Source organism: Trachemys scripta, chromosome 8 (genome assembly GCF_013100865.1).
Source record: "Trachemys scripta elegans isolate TJP31775 chromosome 8, CAS_Tse_1.0, whole genome shotgun sequence".
In the NCBI taxonomy this organism is placed as follows: Eukaryota; Metazoa; Chordata; order Testudines; family Emydidae; genus Trachemys; species Trachemys scripta.
Window position 1 is genome coordinate 107,808,506 of NC_048305.1, and position 17,761 is coordinate 107,826,266.

The 17,761-nt window shown below is 57.8% G+C and overlaps 1 protein-coding gene across 13 annotated transcripts in view; it reads right to left on the minus strand.

Moving 5' to 3' along the window:
• Nucleotides 1–7,394: 7,394 nt before the first annotated feature.
• The window catches only part of PTPRF (protein tyrosine phosphatase receptor type F), a 412,513-nt gene continuing 402,146 nt past the window's right edge, over nt 7,395–17,761 (minus strand). For all 13 annotated transcript variants that reach the window (XM_034778805.1, XM_034778804.1, XM_034778801.1 and 10 more), the window contains 6 exons: nt 16,241–16,419; nt 13,134–13,260; nt 11,890–12,015; nt 11,047–11,201; nt 10,188–10,323; nt 7,395–8,971 (listed from right to left, as the gene is read on the minus strand). In XM_034778805.1, the coding sequence (XP_034634696.1) occupies nt 8,903–8,971; nt 10,188–10,323; nt 11,047–11,201; nt 11,890–12,015; nt 13,134–13,260; nt 16,241–16,419 (792 nt within the window). In that variant the 3' untranslated portion in view covers nt 7,395–8,902. The remainder of the gene's footprint in view (nt 8,972–10,187; nt 10,324–11,046; nt 11,202–11,889; nt 12,016–13,133; nt 13,261–16,240; nt 16,420–17,761) is intronic.

Sequence of the window (17,761 nt, forward strand, 5' to 3'; positions counted from 1 at the left end):
GCTGGGGGGCGCAGTTGCTAGGGAACTGCAGGCCCAAAGAGGCTCCCTACGGCGGAAGGCGGGCTGGGAGAGCCCTGCCCCTGTGCTGGGGGGCCCTGGGGAGGGGGATGGGGAGCCCTCCCCCAGTGCTGGTGGGGGGGCCTAAGGAGGGGGAGGGGGAGCCTTATCCCCGGGGGGGGGGGGCATGGCTGGGAGCCCTGTCCCTGTGCTGGGGGCAGGTGGGGCACCTACTGGTGTGCTCTGCAGAGCCAGGGTGACTCCAGGGTTATTCAGTCTGCTCCCCATTAGTTGTTCTGTCATCATGGGGTTGTCACGGCGATGGTCCCGCTGGCATGGCCTCCAGGCACTAATCGGCCAAGGCCTCATGCCGTCTCCTTTAGAGGCAGCAGAGTCTTGGCCCCACAGGGCACACGCCAGCAGAGGTCTTGCCTTCGTTGAGCCCACATCAGCAATCGGGTGGCACCCAGCGCTGGCTACGGACTAGGGTGAACTGGACAGCATGTACACACCTAGCAGAGACCGAGAGCATGGCTGCACACACAAGTTGTACTAACAGGTTTTGATAGTGATTTAGTTGAACGAGCAACGCCATTGTATAGACACTTATTTCAGATTAAGCGTGCCCTCTTTCAATTCTGCTTACATCTATTGTTTACTGATTTAAGCTAATTGTTATCAGGCTGTTTAAGGATGTCCACTCAATTGGATTCTTGCCAATTTGGCTAATTCACTTTCTAAGCGAATTTCGTTAAACTGGTACAACTTGTGTGTGTAAACAAAACCTCAGCAGAGTTCGACACTACGCAATAATCTGGCACCAAATTCACCATGACCCAGGGAAACACCTGGAGGGATCTGATACTTGTCAGAGCTTGGTGGGCACATGCTGGTTATGTTGCTGTGCTAAATGCTGTAAAATTAAAGCCCTACTTAAATTGCAGGACGATTGTCAAAAAATTGCAGCTGAGTTATGGACAAGCAATGGAAAATTGCGGAAAAAGTAATAATGGACCTTATTTGCGGTAATAAGCTGTGACGGGGCTGCCCGTGGGAGCCAGCCGAGGTCACTCAATCAGGGTGAACTGCAAACAGAACAGGGCAGACAAACCCCAAACGCTGGTGGATATTCCAATACTTAGATTTACCAACCAGCACAAAACAGCTCCTGTAGTACCTCACTGGTTACTCAGAAGTCCAAACAACGCAGTTCCCTTAAAGTGCCCAGCCTCAGACCTCCATCCAGACACACCTGTCAGATATGATGATGATTACTGAAAATCTTATTTCATCATATAAAAGAAAAGGTTCTTCCAACCCCAAAGGATCAGCCACACACGAGGTCCAATTATAACTTAGATCTAACCCAAAATACACGCTTAGAGCCAATTCTTATTAACTAAGCTACAATTTATTTAAAAAGAAGAGAGAGAGAGTGTTGGTTAAAAGATCAATATACAGACAGACTTGAATTCAGTTCTTGAGGTTCAGATGCATAGCAGAGGTGATCCTGTAGTTGCCAAAAGTCCTTTTAGAAATAATCCATAGGTTATAGTCCAATGTCCATATTCAGGGTGACTCCAGTCAGTGACTGGGGATCTCAATCCTTATGGCTTAAGGTTCCCCCTCTTGAAACCCAAAGCAGATCTGAGATGCAGCAGGATTGCGTCCCAGAGTTTTTATACATTTCCTGCAGCCTTTCGGCCTGAGAAAACAATAGGCTCAACTCTCCTTCTCCCAAACACCCTGCCAATTAGCATAGGATAATTTATCCATTACACAGTTCAGATACAGGTTACCACAAACTTCAAAAAGACAGAGACAATAATACTATTTCACTCAAGTATCATCATAAATGTTAATATTCCTTTTTTGATCTTTGAATTAAAGCTATAGCAATAGACAAGACTTGTTTGCTGACATCACAAGACCTGAGCAAACATCTACCCTTCTTCCTCTGACAATACAGACTTACATTTCAAAGCTCTATTCTTTTACCCTATCTTCCTAACCAGTCTCTAAAGTTGGGCCCTGGGTCAGGTCAGTCTGTGAGTTAATTAACTCTTTCTGGCCCTGTCATCTTTCAATGAGATATTCTATTACACTCCTAACGTCAAATAAGGTCTATGACTTTTCTGCAATTTCCCACTGTCAGCAGCCCAGGCCTGAGAGCAGGATCCCGCTGTTGACAGTGGGGGGCTCCCGGTGTTTGACCGCCCAGGACAGAGTGGGAGGTCGTGCTCTTGACCCCAGGGCGGCTGGGGCTCCCACTGTCAAAATTGTGGTGGCAGTCTAATATTGCGTGATCCGCAATATCGCAGATTAAGTAGGGCCTTAGTTATAATGCATAAACACCAGAGCACAACAGTGGGGATGAACATAACCACCCTAAAAGGAGCCTGCAACCATGCCCCGAAACCATGAGCAAAGTGACTGGTCGCACTCATACCTAAATGAGCCCTCCAAGAGGCTATTTCGCTTCTCCCACCGGGAGTCTCCTTTGCTGTCAAGTTATTGTCATAAGACAGCCATGAAGGTCCTGCTGAATCTTCCCAGCACAAAACCAGACAAGCTTCAGGTGATCCTCTCTTCCGAGGAGACAATTCAATTACAATCAGGAGAACTCAAGGGCCAGAACTGGCACCTGAGGAGCACATGAGATGAATAAAAATGAGGCAAACAGAGGCCCCAAAATCTTCCACAGATACGGTCTGAAAAACTTTTCTTATATTGTGGGAGGGTGCAAGATAGCAGAAAACTAGAACTGTATGTTCCAGCTTGTGTGTCATTTGGGCAGGCACGCTCTGTTTCATTTCGAGAATCCTGGACCAACTTTTCAATATTAGGATGATGTGAGCCATTTTTCATGGTAAATGGTGTGGAGTCACCCCAAGCCGAAGTGTGACGGTAGAGAAATCTGGGGACACGTATTGTTCCCAGGGCTGATACTTGGGTGGAGATTGATTATTAAAACTAGCAAGAAGGCATCAGGCAGCTTTAGTTGAAGGGACCAGAGGTTTCCTGCTCCCACACGTGAGCTAGATCAGAACAGGCCAAAGAAAGTCACTGTCAGTGGGAACCTTTACAAAGGAAAATGTTTATGCAAGCAGCTACGCAAGAAACCCCTGAGATTGGGCGGGAAGGAGCTGCCGAACGTCCACCTGAAGCAAACAGAGATATTACTTGCTCAATGTTGCAACCTTTTCTTTTCTTATTAAACAAATGTACCAGTAAAAACACCCTTTAAATCAATTGACTCCCAAAGGGCCAGCGTTTGGGCAGTAGGTTGCTCAGCTTTACAAGGAGACGTATAAAGTGAGGGCAGGGCCCTCACAAGCCAGTCCCCTCTAGAGGGCAAAATGTGGCTAAAAAAAAGGGACAGGACCTATACTCACTCCTCACTAGTCACATCTCCACCTTTGGTGGCACCTCATCTGCCCTCCTCCCTCCTGTTTGGTGGCTACTGGACCCCCGTCTCAAACCTCTTCTGATAGGTGAAACCCCTTTCTCCTTTTCCTGGTGGCTCACCTAGACTCGGATTAGGAAGATTGGGATGAAATGAAGATTTTTTGTTTTTTTAAACAAGCGAAACTTTGGAGTGAGTTGCACCGGAGTGCGGCCTAGACTGCAAAGAGCAGTACCCCAGTGCTTCACTGTTTGGAAGGGAAATATTTAAAAGTCGACTGGAAAATCTCCTCAGAGCACAGGGTTATGGTCTGGTGGCTCTTAACACTATGCTCAGCTGTGGTGCTGAATAAACCATCATCTGATTATCCAGCCACATCAGATGAACACATTCGCTAAGCACTGCGCGTAATATAATCATCAATTACTAACCTCTTCCTTGCCATCATCAGCCTTTGGCATTAACACCCCATTGCAAGGGATGGGGCAGCTCACATCTCTGCTGAGAACTATCATTTCAGAGTCTCTCTTCCCACCCACAGGGCAGGGAACGAGTATAGAATGCAAACAATGACATCCTGTTCCATAGGACCAGCTGCAGATGGGCTCTGGGATGGGCATTACACTCTGGGGATCTAAAAAAGGGCAAGCAAGCAGGGAGTAACTTGGGGAATGACATTATAGTGGGGCAAGGGCACCACTACATTTAAGGTTTGGACTATCTTACTGTTTAACAGCTGATTCTCTTGAGGGCTCTGAGCGCCACATTCACATTCAGATTGTCTTGTAATCTGCTGTGGTTTGTGAGGGATTGGGGGGTAGGGATCCAAATTTGGGGTTGTTTGAACACTACAGCCCCCCCACCCCACCCCCAATGAGCTTTTTATACAATTTACCAGGATTTTGTCTCTCTCCTGGGAATTCACATGGCTCAGTTCTCCACCCGGGTCAGTGTCAGCGTTCAGTCTCATTTCAGGATGATCCAGATGGAAAGAAACAGAAAGGCTCTTCTTCCGCCTGCCCTCCAGGCTGCATTGCCAGGCCCTTCTGGGCTACCGTCAACGCTCTGGCTCTGGGATAGAGCGCTGACCCCCAGACTGCTTCCCGCTCAGACTCAGCCCCTCTGGGCTACTGGTAAGGCTCTCTGCGCTGGAATAGAGCTGGCCCCTGGAGTCCTCCAGACCCTATTTAGGACCTTCTGCAGAAGCCTGGTTTGCTCCCTGCCATCTCTTCCAAACGCAGTTTTATGAGGCCCAGATGTTTCAGGCTGCTCCCTTAGGCTAGGAGGTAGCTAATTATGGCACAGGCCTGGCTAGCTGAAGCCACCTGGTCCGTAAGGATATGCGGACACAGCCCATGGCGGGGAGCCTCCCAGCCCATGTCAATGGATCTTGGTTCATGTTAGTGCTCTCAAAATACCTGCATAGGCAGCACTTTTGAGTCGTGGCTTGGTTCCTGAGGCCTAGGAAGAGGGGTGGGCCTCAGAGCCCAAGCTCCCGTCCAATTTCAAAGTGCTGGTTATGCAAGTCAATGCACCTGAAGAAGTGAGGTTCTTACCCACGAAAGCTTATGCTCCCAGTACTTCTGTTAGTCTTAAAGGTGCCACAGGACCCTCTGTTGCTTCAAACTGACAATGACACCAGAGAGGCTGGTGCAAGATTCCCAGTCAGTGCTGGGCCAGGAGCATATGAGGACATAGTTATCTTGGGCTAGAAGTGCTTAGGCCCCTTCCCGTCCAGGAATACACTATCCCAGTATAGTATTAGGGGGTAGCCGTGTTAGTCTGTATCTACAAAAACGAGAAGAAGAAGAAGTGAGGTTTTTACCCACGACAGCTTATGCCCAAATAAATCTGTTAGTCTTTAAGGTGCCACCAGACTCCTTGTTGTTTTTATCCTGGTATAAGCGCTTTTATAGCAGCACATTTGCATCCACATTAGGTGGCTGTACCATGTTAACTAGGCTGGTAAAGCGGTACAACTTGTGTGTGTAGACAAGCTGGGATAGGGAACGAGAATGTCTATGGAGCAAGTCAGAGTTCTCAAGCTAGTGTTTCAGGCTATGTCTACACTAGCATTTTTGTCAGTTTAACGTATGTTGCTCAGAGCTGTGAAAAGACACCCCGTCAGCATAGGTGCTGGAAGTAGAGATGCTGAGGGGCGGGGGACGCTCTCCTGCCGCTCGTTGGGGCTGGTGTAACGATGTCGACTGGAGAGCTCTCGCCTGGCCGCACAGAGCAGCGACACGAGTGATGTTATGGCAGCACAGCTGTGCCCCTATAAGCTCGCTAGTGTAGGCGTGGCCTCAGGTTTCACTCATCCCCATTCATCCGTGACAATCCCATTGTGATGAACGGGCCACTTCACATCTCTGCCAGGCTCCCGTGCTGCTGATGGGGTGTAGCACCCTTTCCCCTACACTACACCCAGCTGTGGGGGAGGGACTCGAGTGATCTTCATGCTCCTCCTGCCAGCTGATCACAGCTCCAGGACCCCTGCCTGCCCGTGACAGACATCATAGTGTGTTCTCCTTCCAGCTAAGCCAGAGCGCTGCAGTGCCTGGGGACAGCAGGCCGAACTCTGAAGTCAGAGAGTGGCTTCACTGAGGCAAAAGTTGCATTTAAGGCACTTGTGACATTAGATTGCTACTGGTCTGTGGGAAATTATTTTGGAGTTGGAAAAATCCCAAGTGGGGGTCGTTGTCATGCAAGTGTGTAGTGCCATGAATCATCTCCTGCGACGCAGAACGGTGACGCTCGGCCATGTGCAAGAAATAGTGGCTGGATTTGCAGCAATTGGGTTCCTGACCGGTGGCGGGGCAAGAGATGGAACATAGCCCTTGTACTGCAACAGAAAGGGCGACTTTCCATGGCAATGCAGGCACTGGCGGATCACTGAGGACGCTTTACTGCTCCGTGTGGGCTGGCCAGGGAACGTGTGACATTCCCAGCTTTAAGATGACACCAGCCCCCCAGCAGCTCAGTAGTGCCCTAGTGCTGCCGGGGGCCATGGTTCCAGCGCGGTGCAGGAGCAGCTCCGTCTCTGGGCTCACAGTTACATGCGGCGCAGGGTCCCACGATCCCTGGGGCAGAGGCAGCACAGGGAGAGAGGCAACAAGAGAGGCACTGTATCAAAAAGGGTTCCTGGCCTGCAGTGCCCCCATCCACACCCCGGTGGCCTAGAGCATCTGTACTGAGGGGAGGGACCTGCCTGATTCCCCTCCTCCGCCCAATGCCAGGGACAGCTCTTCCCTTAGCGGAAAGGACGCCCAGCTGGGACTGAGTGCCAGGGGCTGTGTACTGCAAGGACATGGGGCGCCCCCTCCCGGCCAGGTACCAGCTGCTGCTGGCAGTGCCCATCCCCCCTACTTTGCTCCACAGAGGCCGGGGAGCTGAGCCCCACCCCGCCCAGGAGGGGGAGCGCCCCCTCCACAGTTAGCAGAGCTGCCCCTGGAAGGAGAGTCCGTTACAGCCAGTCAGCCCGGCAGAGCCCAGCGAGCTGGGTTTAGCGTCTCCTTTCTCCAGGAGAGGAAGCTGAGCAGCGTCAGCCCCAGAGAGCCACCGCACGGGGACAAGAGCGGCTCTTCCACCCTTTCTGCTGACTACAGCGGGCAAGGTCTGTCCCCGCCACAGGGTCAAAGCACGAGCAGTGCAGATGCTCAGCTGCCAAGCCTCTGGCAGGGCCCGTGCCCCCTTCTCCCTGCGCTGCTCATGGCCAGGGCAGCAGCTGGGGAGGGGTCACAGCCCCATTTCCCCTGCTCCTCTCTCCTCAGCCAGGCTGGGCTCCCGACTTCCGCTACAGGCCCAGCCAGCTGCCAGGAATGCCGCAAAGGAGAGGCCCCAGGGCTCCGTCCCTGCGAGCAGCACCCCGGCCCTGCCCCCTTGCGGCCTGGGGAGCTGGCCTGCTCCGTAAGGGAGGGAGCTGATGAGGGCCCGTAGCAGAAAGGCCCCTGGCTTCTGTTTATTGCTGAACAAAGAAGGCAGCAAGACCAGCTTGTATGAAACCTGATTATTCAAATTTATTAACATCAAGAATTATGCAATGATGCTGTAGATTTTTTTTTTATTAACAAATAGAAAACAGACTGTATACACCAGTGACCCCTACGGCACTATGCATCCACAAGGTAAAAATGAACGTGTCCTCCAACATCCCCACCCTGGATTGCTGATTTCACCGTCGCTCAGATTCTTAGCATTCGGAATACATTTGATAATACAATTAGCTACCCTTCCACCACCTTTATTGAGAACTCTGTGCACTCGAGAGAGGGCGGCTCTCCCGTCTTTAGTGCAAGCGCGATAGAATAAGGAGTAGTAAGATATAGTACCATTAAATTAAGTCCAGTAGACTTGCCACATTGGTTCATTAGAACGTCCTGAAGTAGCAGAAAGTACAATATTCTAATGACTTTAAACATTTGCAGGATAGCAGAAATTATAGATACACCCAACCTCCGAAAACATGTCCCCCCCTCCCCCGCTGCCCCTTCCCTGAAGTACCCCATTTTCCAAAAATAGCCCACGCAGCCCCCTTGCGGGAGCTGCTAGAATTGTGCTCCTTCCCTTTGGAAATGTGGTGATGCATTCATTGGTGAGTTGCCTGCACACCCACAACCGCAGCACGAGCAGAAAGGGACACGTTGCGCGGTCGGCTTCTGCTGCCTCCCTGCCCCCTCCCCAGTGAGAGACACAGAGAGGCCCCCAGGCCAGGAGTCTGGGATTTTGGGTCTCTAATGAACGCAGCGGTGCCGACAAGTCACGTCAGATCGGGATCTGCCAACACACATGGGCACCGAATGGGTTAACACGCACTTTAATAGGACTGACCAGTTTCAAGCTTGCGATGGAATTGTCTCTCCCGCGACCCCAAGTCCCTTCCCCCCCACAGGAAATAAGGGGAAAACAGCTAAAAAAAATCATCAGTAGCTTAGCTCCAGTTCGGTGAACTTTTCTAGTCTACAGAGGGTTAAAAGCAGCCTATGGGGAACGGAGAGGGTCTGGAACCGTGAGCCAGTCACTGCTGGGGGTCTCCAAGTGGCTGCACTAAAATGGGCAGCACCAAAGGCGGGGTGGATCCGAACAAAAGAGAAGGGGAAAAGAAAGGCAAAAGGAAAGGAACCCCCAGAAGGCCTGACGGACCCAGCTCTGCCCCAGCCAGACGGTAAGACTAGCAAACGAAGAGAAAGGATTATAAAAACACGAATAACTATTTTACAGATAAAAAAAGATCCCGTTCCATCCACCGAAAGCCTGGCTGTGAAATGCAGTCGCGCGAGGGGGCCGAGAGGGAGACAAGTGAGCAGAAATCTGACCGGAGTCAGACTCCCTTGCTCGGCGCGGGGCGATGCTCCTCAATGCAGTGGTCAGATTTGGTCGGTCGTGGGAGGTCTGCCGCCTCGGCAGCAGCAGCGTCTGTACAGGACTGAAGAATGGCAGCTGTGGCTCAGGGGGACCTTCTCCGCTCCTAGACATTCCCACTGCGACTGGGGGAAGCACTAGTTACGTTGCATAGTGGTCGAAGCTGCCGAGATACTCCAGCGCTGCTCTGTAGCACAGCTGGTACTGGTCCTGCAAGGAGAGAGGGCAGGCGTGTGAAGGGAGGTGCCCCGTGCAGAAGGCTACACGGCACAGGGACTCACCATGGGGACAGCCCGAGCGAACAGAAGGCGCCGTCCCCAGCCCAGGTCTCTGCACATGGCCAAGCTCGTCCCCGAAGTGGGTGTGACGTTCCAAAGGAGAGGTAGGAGGCCGGGCGGCCCAGTGGTTAGAGCACTAGCTGGGCCTGTGCCATCCTGGCCCCTGCGTCTCTCTGGCCCTGTCGCCCTTTGCGCAGTGAGAACAGCCTGCAAGGCGGGGGCCAGGTGGGGCCCTTCGATGGGGGTGCTGCCCAGCCCAGCGCAGGCTGGTATTTTAGCATGGAGGCTGCACTTTGCCCAAGTTCCAGGGAGAGGGGCATGCACTGGGCCTAGGGTGACCAGATGTCCCAATTTCATAGGGACAGTCCCGATTTTTGGGTCTTTTTCTTATATAGGCTCCTATTACCTCCCACCCCCATCCCAATTTTTCACACTTGCTGTCTGGTCACCCTAGCTGGGCTGTCCTGCAGGATCTGTCCGGGAGCCATCCCTCCCTGGGGGGGTTGAAGGGTCAGAGGTTAAGGTGCCCCCTGGGGCCCTGGCCAGCCTGCTTGACACAGCCGGGGCCTGCTGCTGGTTCCCGTTCTGGCTGTCCCTAGAGCAGCGCCAGGACCGGCCCTGGCGAGGGGCTCTCCATGCAGCTGGCAGCCGTCCCACCGCAGACAGGCCGTTCCCAGCTCAGAGCGAGATCTCCGAGCACAGCCAGGGCCACCACAGGCCGGTGGCTCCCAGCTGCTGCCTCCCTGCCCAGGCTGCAAGTCGCCCGACAGTAACCAGTGGCCCGGCCGTGGCCTGCGGAGCGGGACAGACACCTGTGCCTGCAAACCCGCCTGGCTGCTCTGGGTGGGGGGCACAGCATAGAGCAGAGAGGGGGAGTCCAGTTCCCACCCACTCCCAAAAACCCCTCAGCCCAGCCCAAGAACCCTCCTCCCACCAGGGCTTCCTGATCCAGCCAGAAGCCCAGGGCAGGCCGGAGACTGGGACCTGCTGCCAGATTCAGCTCTGCTGAAATGAAACCCTTCCGAACAGGCCTAGGGCAGCGCCAGGCCCCCCTTTCCTGGGCACACCCCAGCAAGGACTGGAGGGGTGCCAGCTCCTGGGCTGGGGGAGTCCTGCCCTCAGTCAGCAGGGGGCACGAGGGCACCTACCTCTGTCTGCACCATGGCTGGTCGCTGCGTTCGCAAGGTCTTCACCGTCTGGAACATGTCAACCACCCCTTCGTAGCGCATGCGCTCCAGGACGATGCTGAGCGTGATGAACACCCCTGTGCGCCCGACCCCAGCGCTGTGAGCACAAGGAGCAGAGGGGCTGTCAGCAGAGACCCCAGGCCCCATGGCTGCCGGTCCCCCCACAGCCCTGCCCCGTCACTGAGCCACCTGGGCCCACAGGGAGCCAGGCCCATTCTGCCAGTGGGGGGCATGTTGGATGGGAAGGGGCTTGCAGAGACTCTCGGGGGCCTCTGCTTCCTGTTGCCCTGCACTGCGGGCACCACCTGGCCTCCTGGCAGCGCCCCACGCGCCTTCCCCACACCTGGGGCCTGCTGGAGGTGCTGAGCCTGCAGAGCCATGGGGGTCTGGGCTCCCCTCCATGTCCTGCGTGGCAGCCTGCTGAGGGTCTGGGCTCCCCTCCATGTCCTGCGTGGCAGCCTGTAGCTTCCCGTGCCGTTCCCAGCAGCGCCGCCGGGGGGCAGGAGAGCCGTTCCCAGCAGCGCCGCCGGGGGGCAGGAGAGCCGTTCCCAGCAGCGCCGCCGGGGGGCAGGAGAGCCGTTCCCAGCAAGGCCGCCGGGGGGCAGGAGAGCCGTTCCCAGCAGGGCCGCCGGGGGGCAGGAGAGCCGTTCCCAGCAGCGCTGCCGGCGTGGGTGGCAGGAGAGCCGTTCCCAGCTCTGCCACGCGGTACAGGCGGCAGCATCTGAGGGTGCCAGGGAGCGCTGCTGAGCAGGACCCCTCGTGGCTCTGTGGAGGACGGCGTCTCCGGGGGGGTGCTCTGCCTACCCCGGGCAGCGCTCACCTGCAGTGCACCGTGATGGGCCCATCCTGGCCAAACTGCTCCTTGGTTTTGTGCACCTGCCCGATGAAGTCGATGAAGCCCTCGCCGGTCTTCGGCACTCCCTGCTCGGGCCAGTCCGTGAACTGGAATTGGCGGATGGTCCGCGACTGCCCATCCTGCGGGGAAGGAGACGTCTGTCTGGGCCCTGCTCACGCGCCAGCCCGCACAGCCCCAGGGGTGGGTTCCCGGGCCGGGGACGGGCTGTGCCTCACGGGAGCCGGGCTCTGAAGAGCCTCAGGGGTGGGTTCCCGGTCCGGGGACAGGCTCCGCACAGCCCCAGGGGTGGGTTCCCGGGCCGAGCTCTGCACAGCCCCAGGGGTGGGTTCCCGGGCTGGGCTCTGCACAGCCCCAGGGGTGGGTTCCCGGAACGGGGCTGGGCCAGGTTGTGTCTCGCAGGGGCCAGGCTCTGCAGACCTGGACCAGGCCTGGGCGTGGGATAGGCGACCTGGGATTGAGTCTGGGCAGGTTTCGTTCCCCTCCCCCCCGGCTGCGCCTGCCTGACCCGTGTAACCGAGTGCTGCCCAGCGGCACACCAGGGAGAAGGGGGCACGGCAGGTCTCCACTGGCTCAGTGCCGGGATGCCCAGCCAAGGCTGACTCAGGTGAAGGTGCAGCCCCCGCCCAGGAGTCTGGCTGCCTCTGTCACTGCTGGGGCGCTGGGAAGGGGCCAGGCCGCCGGCTCCCGCCCCTGGAGACGAGAACAGCCCTGGGAGCGACAGCCTGCTGGGGCTCGAGGGGATCCCAGCCCGTCACTGTCCGGCCCCGTGGGAGGGACCCGCCCGAGAGCACCGCCAGCCCCACTCACCCTGGCGTCGGTGACCTTGAACTCACGGAGGATGTACTGGGGCATGTTGTACTCTGCCATAGGGTCCACCACAAAGTACTGGTAGCGGGCCGAGCGCTCCGCCGGCCAGTACTGGTGGCACTTTTCCTGCAGGCAAGAGGAGACGCGTGAAGCAGCAAAGCCGGGTCTTCGCCCAGGAGGCCTGTGTCTCCCCAGCCCTGCCCCCTCCCCAATCCCCCCCACAAGACATTCTCCAGGGCGAGGTCCCCTTCTCCACCCCCTCCCGGTCACTGCCGGTTACGGACAGGTAATTCTAAACCCTGCGGGATCTGGGCCTGGAATGGGGCACAGTTCCCAAGGCCAATGAGGGCAGCTGGCCTGGCGAGGGGCTGGGCCACCCCCCTGTGCAGCGGGGAGTGTGCCCGGGATGCCATTGCTAACCCGCCGTCTGCCAACCCCCAGAGCAGCACCGGCCTGTCAGACCGGCCTGCACAGCCTGGGCCCCACCTGGGACAGGCCTGGCCCTGCAGGAGTCACGGCTGTAACAGCAGTGGTCGGGGACAGAGAACCGTGTCCTCATTGGGTATCTCCACCCCTCGGGCAGGGACCCCTCGGACTGCTCCCAGAGCTGCTGGGCCCAGGCTAGCCTTGCCCTCCGGGACCCTAGCGCGGAGCCAGCCAGGCTGGGATGCTCCAAGTGCTGCTGAGTGCACGGCCCCGCAGTAACAGCTCAGGGACAGGGGCAGGAAATGGCCCAGGTCACTGGCAGCATGGCTCTTCCATGGGCCTCCAGTGTCTCCCTTTCCCCAGCCCGCCCCCACCCCCCAGCCCTTTCCCCAGCCTGGCCCCCCAAAGCCCTTCCCCGGCCCACACCTCCACCCAGCCCTTCCCTGGCCCGCCCCCCAGCCCACACCTCCATCCAGCCCTTCCCCGCCCCCCGCCAGCCCTTTCCCGGCCCAGCCCCCAACCCTTCCCCGGCCCACGCCTCCCCCCAGCCCTTTCCCGGCCCAGCCCCCACCCCCCAGCCCTTCCCCGGCCCACACCCCAGCCCTTCCCCGGCCCACGCCTCCCACCAGCCCTTCCCCGGCCCAGCCCCAGCCCTTCCCCGGCCCACGCCTCCCACCAGCCCTTCCCCGGCCTAGCCCCCAGCCCTTCCCCGGCCCACGCCCCAGCCCTTCCCCGCCCCCTGCCAGCCCTTTCCCAGCCCTTCCCCGGCCCACGCCTCCCACCAGCCCTTCCCCGGCCCAGCCCCCCAAAGCCCTTACCCGGCCCATCTCGCGGAGCTTGGTCAGCATCACCACGATGGTGGAGTTGTGCTCCCAGAGCATGCGCCAGAAATCCTCCGTGGTCTCTGCCAGGGGCCCCTGCGTGGCAATGTAGGCTTTCTGCTGCCTGCAACACACACAAGCCACTCTCAGAACAGCCGGCGAGGGGTCCCCATGCAGCCCACGCCCACTCGAGGGGCTCGGGCACCCGTCCCGCACGGGGCAGAGCGCTGGGCCCTGAGCATTCACCGAGCTGGGCACGGGGCTCTGCGGCAGCTGGGAGGAGGGACTGGCAGCTGGATCAGTGACCAATGCGGGGGGCAAGAGGGCTGGTTGGAGAGTGTTGCCGTGGGCAGTGCCCAAGGGCAGGGGGTGAGCATGCTGGATGCGGCTCTGGGGGTCAGGGCGGGAGGAGTCCCTGAGCCACCAAGAACCCGTTGCCCCTTGACACCCACCCTTTGCACACTGCTCCTCCGCTGCACAAAGCCCCATCCCCGGCGTCCCTGGGGCGCTGCACGGCCACGCCTGGGCTCGGCTGCTGATTCTGCCACCAACGGCATCGGCATCCAGCCTCCCTACCCCTGCAGCTGGGCACTGACCCCAGAGACGCCCCTCGATCGCCCCAGGGAGCTCGAGTCAGCTCACCCGGGTCACGCAGGCCGGCTGCTGAGGCCTGGATTGCGCGTCGTTGGTACAGTGGGTAATGAACAAAGGCTGTTCCCCGGCTGCACTGCCAGCCAAAGCAGCCAGGCCAGGGGTGTGCGCTGGGACCTGGGACAGGCAGGCCCTGCTCCCGCGTCCTGCAGGTGCTTCCGGACCCGTGGACAGGCTCCTGCCCTAACGCAGGTCCGGCCGTCACGTTCAGACTTCGCCACAAGGGAAGCAGCGGGGCAGGTGCAGGCGCTGCTCTCTGGTGCACTACATGGGTGAGCTGTCGTGCCAGGATAACCCCAGCAGTCGCCGTGCCCCCGTGCTCTCTGGTGCACTACATGGGCGAGCTGTCGTGCCAGGATAACCCCAGCAGTCGCCGTGCCCCGTGCTCGGTGAGCGCAGGGGAAATGCACAGCAATCAGCAAGACAGAGGAGACTCCTGAGTCGTGGGCATCAGTAACGAGGAGCCGTTCATGTTTCCACCACTAAGGGGCGCTGGAGATCTCAGAATAGGGGCCCGTGGCACTTACCATCATCAAATCTCTCTATCATTTAATCTCCCCATCGGTGCTAACAATGAATGACTCTGTTGTACAGAGACGGATGCTGCTTCCGGGGGGGGTTATACGACACCATCACCATGAAGAGTAAGGGGGCAGGAAGAAACACAAGAGCTAATAAAGATGCAGCTTTAGCCATGCCCACAGGAGCTGGGGCCAATTGATCTCGTTAGATCAACCGCAGAAAGATTGCTCTGTTCGGAGGAATGGGCACGAGAGACAACGGAGCCCTTCAGGGAGCGATAGGTCGGCCATGACATGGTATCGCCTGCTGCGCTGGCAGCCACGCAACGAACAGCATCGCTCGCCAGGCAGCGCGGGCCGCCGGGGACCCCGCACACCGAGGCTTGGCGCTGGAAAGCAGCCAGGGGCACAGTCCCCCCAGTTAGCCCCATACGTGGCCTGTGTGGCGGAGTGTGGGGGACTCAGGGCCCTGCACCCCCGGCTTCCTGCGATTCACCGTGACTCTCAGCCGGCCAGTAAAGCGGAAGGTTTATTGGATAACAGGAACACAGTCTACAGCAGAGCTTGTAGATACAACCAGGACCCCTCAATCAAGTCCTCTTGGGGAGTGCAAGGAGCTTAGACCCCAGCTTGGGTTCCCTGTGTTGCACCTCCCAGCCCCAAAACTGAAAACTCCCCAAAATCCCTCCAGCAGCTCTCTCCCCCCTCCCCTCTGCTCCTCCTCTCCTTTGAGTCTCCCAGGCAGAAGGTGTCACTTCTCCCACCCTCCCTCCTGGCTCAGGTTACAGCTCAGGTACCTCAATGTAACTCCCAGGCTACATTCCCAGGTCAAATCCGCCCCGCTCCCTGCTCCGTCACAGCCTGGTTTGGGAGCTGGCGTTTGCACTGGTGCCAGGGCACGAGAGAGAGAGGAGGCCAGCTCTGCCCGCTGTCACCTGGCTCCATGCAGCTCTAAGTGGCCTGTCCTCACCCACACAGCCCTCCAGGGCTGACTGTATTCACCGCCCTCTGGCCTACTCTGCCCAAGAGCCCCAGTCTGTTCTCTGGCTAGCAGTGCTGGGAGCACACTGACCCCACCTGCCCACGCCCTGAGAGCAGTGCCTGGGCTGGGATCCCTGGGCCCTGGCATGCTACGTGACAGGCTCTCACGCATTCCCACTCCTGCAGCGTCTGCGGCTCCGACTCGAGCAGGGGGGACCCCAGGCGGAACCTGCTGGCCCAGTTCCTGGTGGGCGAGTGGCACGTTCGTTTGTGCTGAATGCCAAGGGAAAGGGTCGGGGGAGGCTTTGTGCCGGGGCTGGTGGCTGGGCAAGGCTGCTCCTCGGTGCGTCTGGCACAGCTGCTGCCCTGCCCACAGTGCTCAGAAGCCGGGAACACGCTGCACGGAACCACGGGAACCTGTCACGCGGGACACCGACCGCCTGCTCATGCTCCGGACAGAGCGTCCCTGAGAGCAGGCGGCTGCACGGGTCTCCCTGGTGCCTGGCTCCAGCCCTGCCCGTCCCGAGCTTCCGCCCGAGACCTCCCCTGCAGCCAAGCGGTCCCTTCTCCGGCTACTGCAGAGCTTTAAACTGGGCTTCCCGGGAGGGCAGATACAGAGCGGGGGGCTCTCAGCAGTGGGGCCCGTGTGGAGCATTTATAGAGGATGGGAACAGTTATCCCAGGAAGTGCTTGTCAGCACGGGGCGAAGAGCGCACACGTTGGGAGCTAGTCAAGGGGAGCTCTGGCTAACGCTTGCTTGTCATGCGGTACCTGACCCCAGCCAGGATCCCGACACAATGAAGAGAAACAGGATTGGACTCAAATCCAACCCACTCCATTTCCATCCAGCACCAGGAGGCAATGCCTGGCAGACGGCCAGCGCCCGCAATGGCCAGTCCCAGCTGCTCCTAGGCACGAGGGGATGGACCCATGCGTCCCAGTGACTCTTACCTGTAGCCATCTATGAAGCTGGCGTTGATGTAATCGGAGCCCTCGACACCACGGATGGGCTGCAGGCAGACTCTGGTCAGCTCGTACGGCATGATGTTCACCAGACGATTCTTAAATTTGTTGCATGGAAGGTTGGCACTGATGAACCGCGAGGTATGTGCTTTGGAGTTGGCCAGGAGCTGGAAGGAGAGGAGGAGGGTCAGGAGTACGCGGGATTCTGGGGGTTTAGTCACGCCTGCATGAACAGCCGCACGAGCAGAGCAGTTGGGGGTGGGCGAGGGGGGGCGGGAGGGAGTCATAGAATCATAGAATATCAGGGTTGGAAGGGACCTCAGGAGGTCATCTAGTCCAACCCCCTGCTCAAAGCAGGACCAATCCCCAACTAAATCATCCCAGCCAGGGCTTTGTCAAGCCGGGCCTTAAAAACCTCTAAGGAAGGAGATTCCATCATCTCCCTAGGGAACCCATTCCAGTGCTTCACCACCCTCCTAGTGAAATAGTGTTTCCTAATATACAACCTAGACCTCCCCCACTGCAACTTGAGACCATTACTCCTTGTTCTGTCATCTGCCACCACTGAGAACAGCCGAGCTCCATCCTCTTTGGAACCCCCCTTCAGGTAGTTGAAGGCTGCTATCAAATCCCGCCTCACTCTTCTCTTCTGCAGACTAAATAACCCCAGTTCCCTCAGCCTCTCCTCATAAGTCATGTGCCCCAGCTCCCTAATCATTTTCGTTACCCTCCACTGGATTTTCTCCAATTTGTCCACATCCCTTCTGTAGTGGGGGCCCCAAAACTGTATGCAGTACTCCAGGTGAGGCCTCACCAGTGCTGAATACAGGGGAATGATCACGTCCCTAGATCTGCTGGCAATGCTCCTACTAATGCAGCCCAATATGCCGTTGGCCTGCTTGGCAACAAGGGCACACTGCTGACTCATATCCAGCTTCTCATTCACTGTAATCCCCAGGTCCTTTTCTGCAGAACTGCTGATTAGCCAGTTGGTCCCCAGCCTGTAGCGGTGTCTGGGATTCTTCTGTCCTAAGTGCAGGACTCTGCACTTGTCCTTGTTGAACCTCTTCAGACTTCTTTTACCCCAATCCTCCAATTTATCTAGGTCACTCTGGACCCTATCCCTACACTCCAGCGTATCTACCTCCCCCAGCTTAGTGTCATCTGCGAATTTGCTGAGGGTGCAATCCATCCCACCATCCAGATCATTAATGAAGATGTTGAACACAGCCCCACACGCGCAGAGCAGCCGGGGGAGGGGAACACAGCCCCACACGCGCAGAGCAGTCGGGGGAGGGGAACACAGCCCCACACGAGCAGAGCAGCTGGGCCGGGGGGCGGTGCATAGCTTAGGGTTACCATATCTAATAAATAAAAAAAGAGGACCCTCCACAGGCCCTGGCCCCGCCCATTTCCCCACCCCAGTCCCGCCCCCAACTCCGCCCCTTCCCCGCCCTAACTCCGCCCCCTCCTCCCTCCCACTCCCAGCCAGGGGGAAAGGGCTGCCCC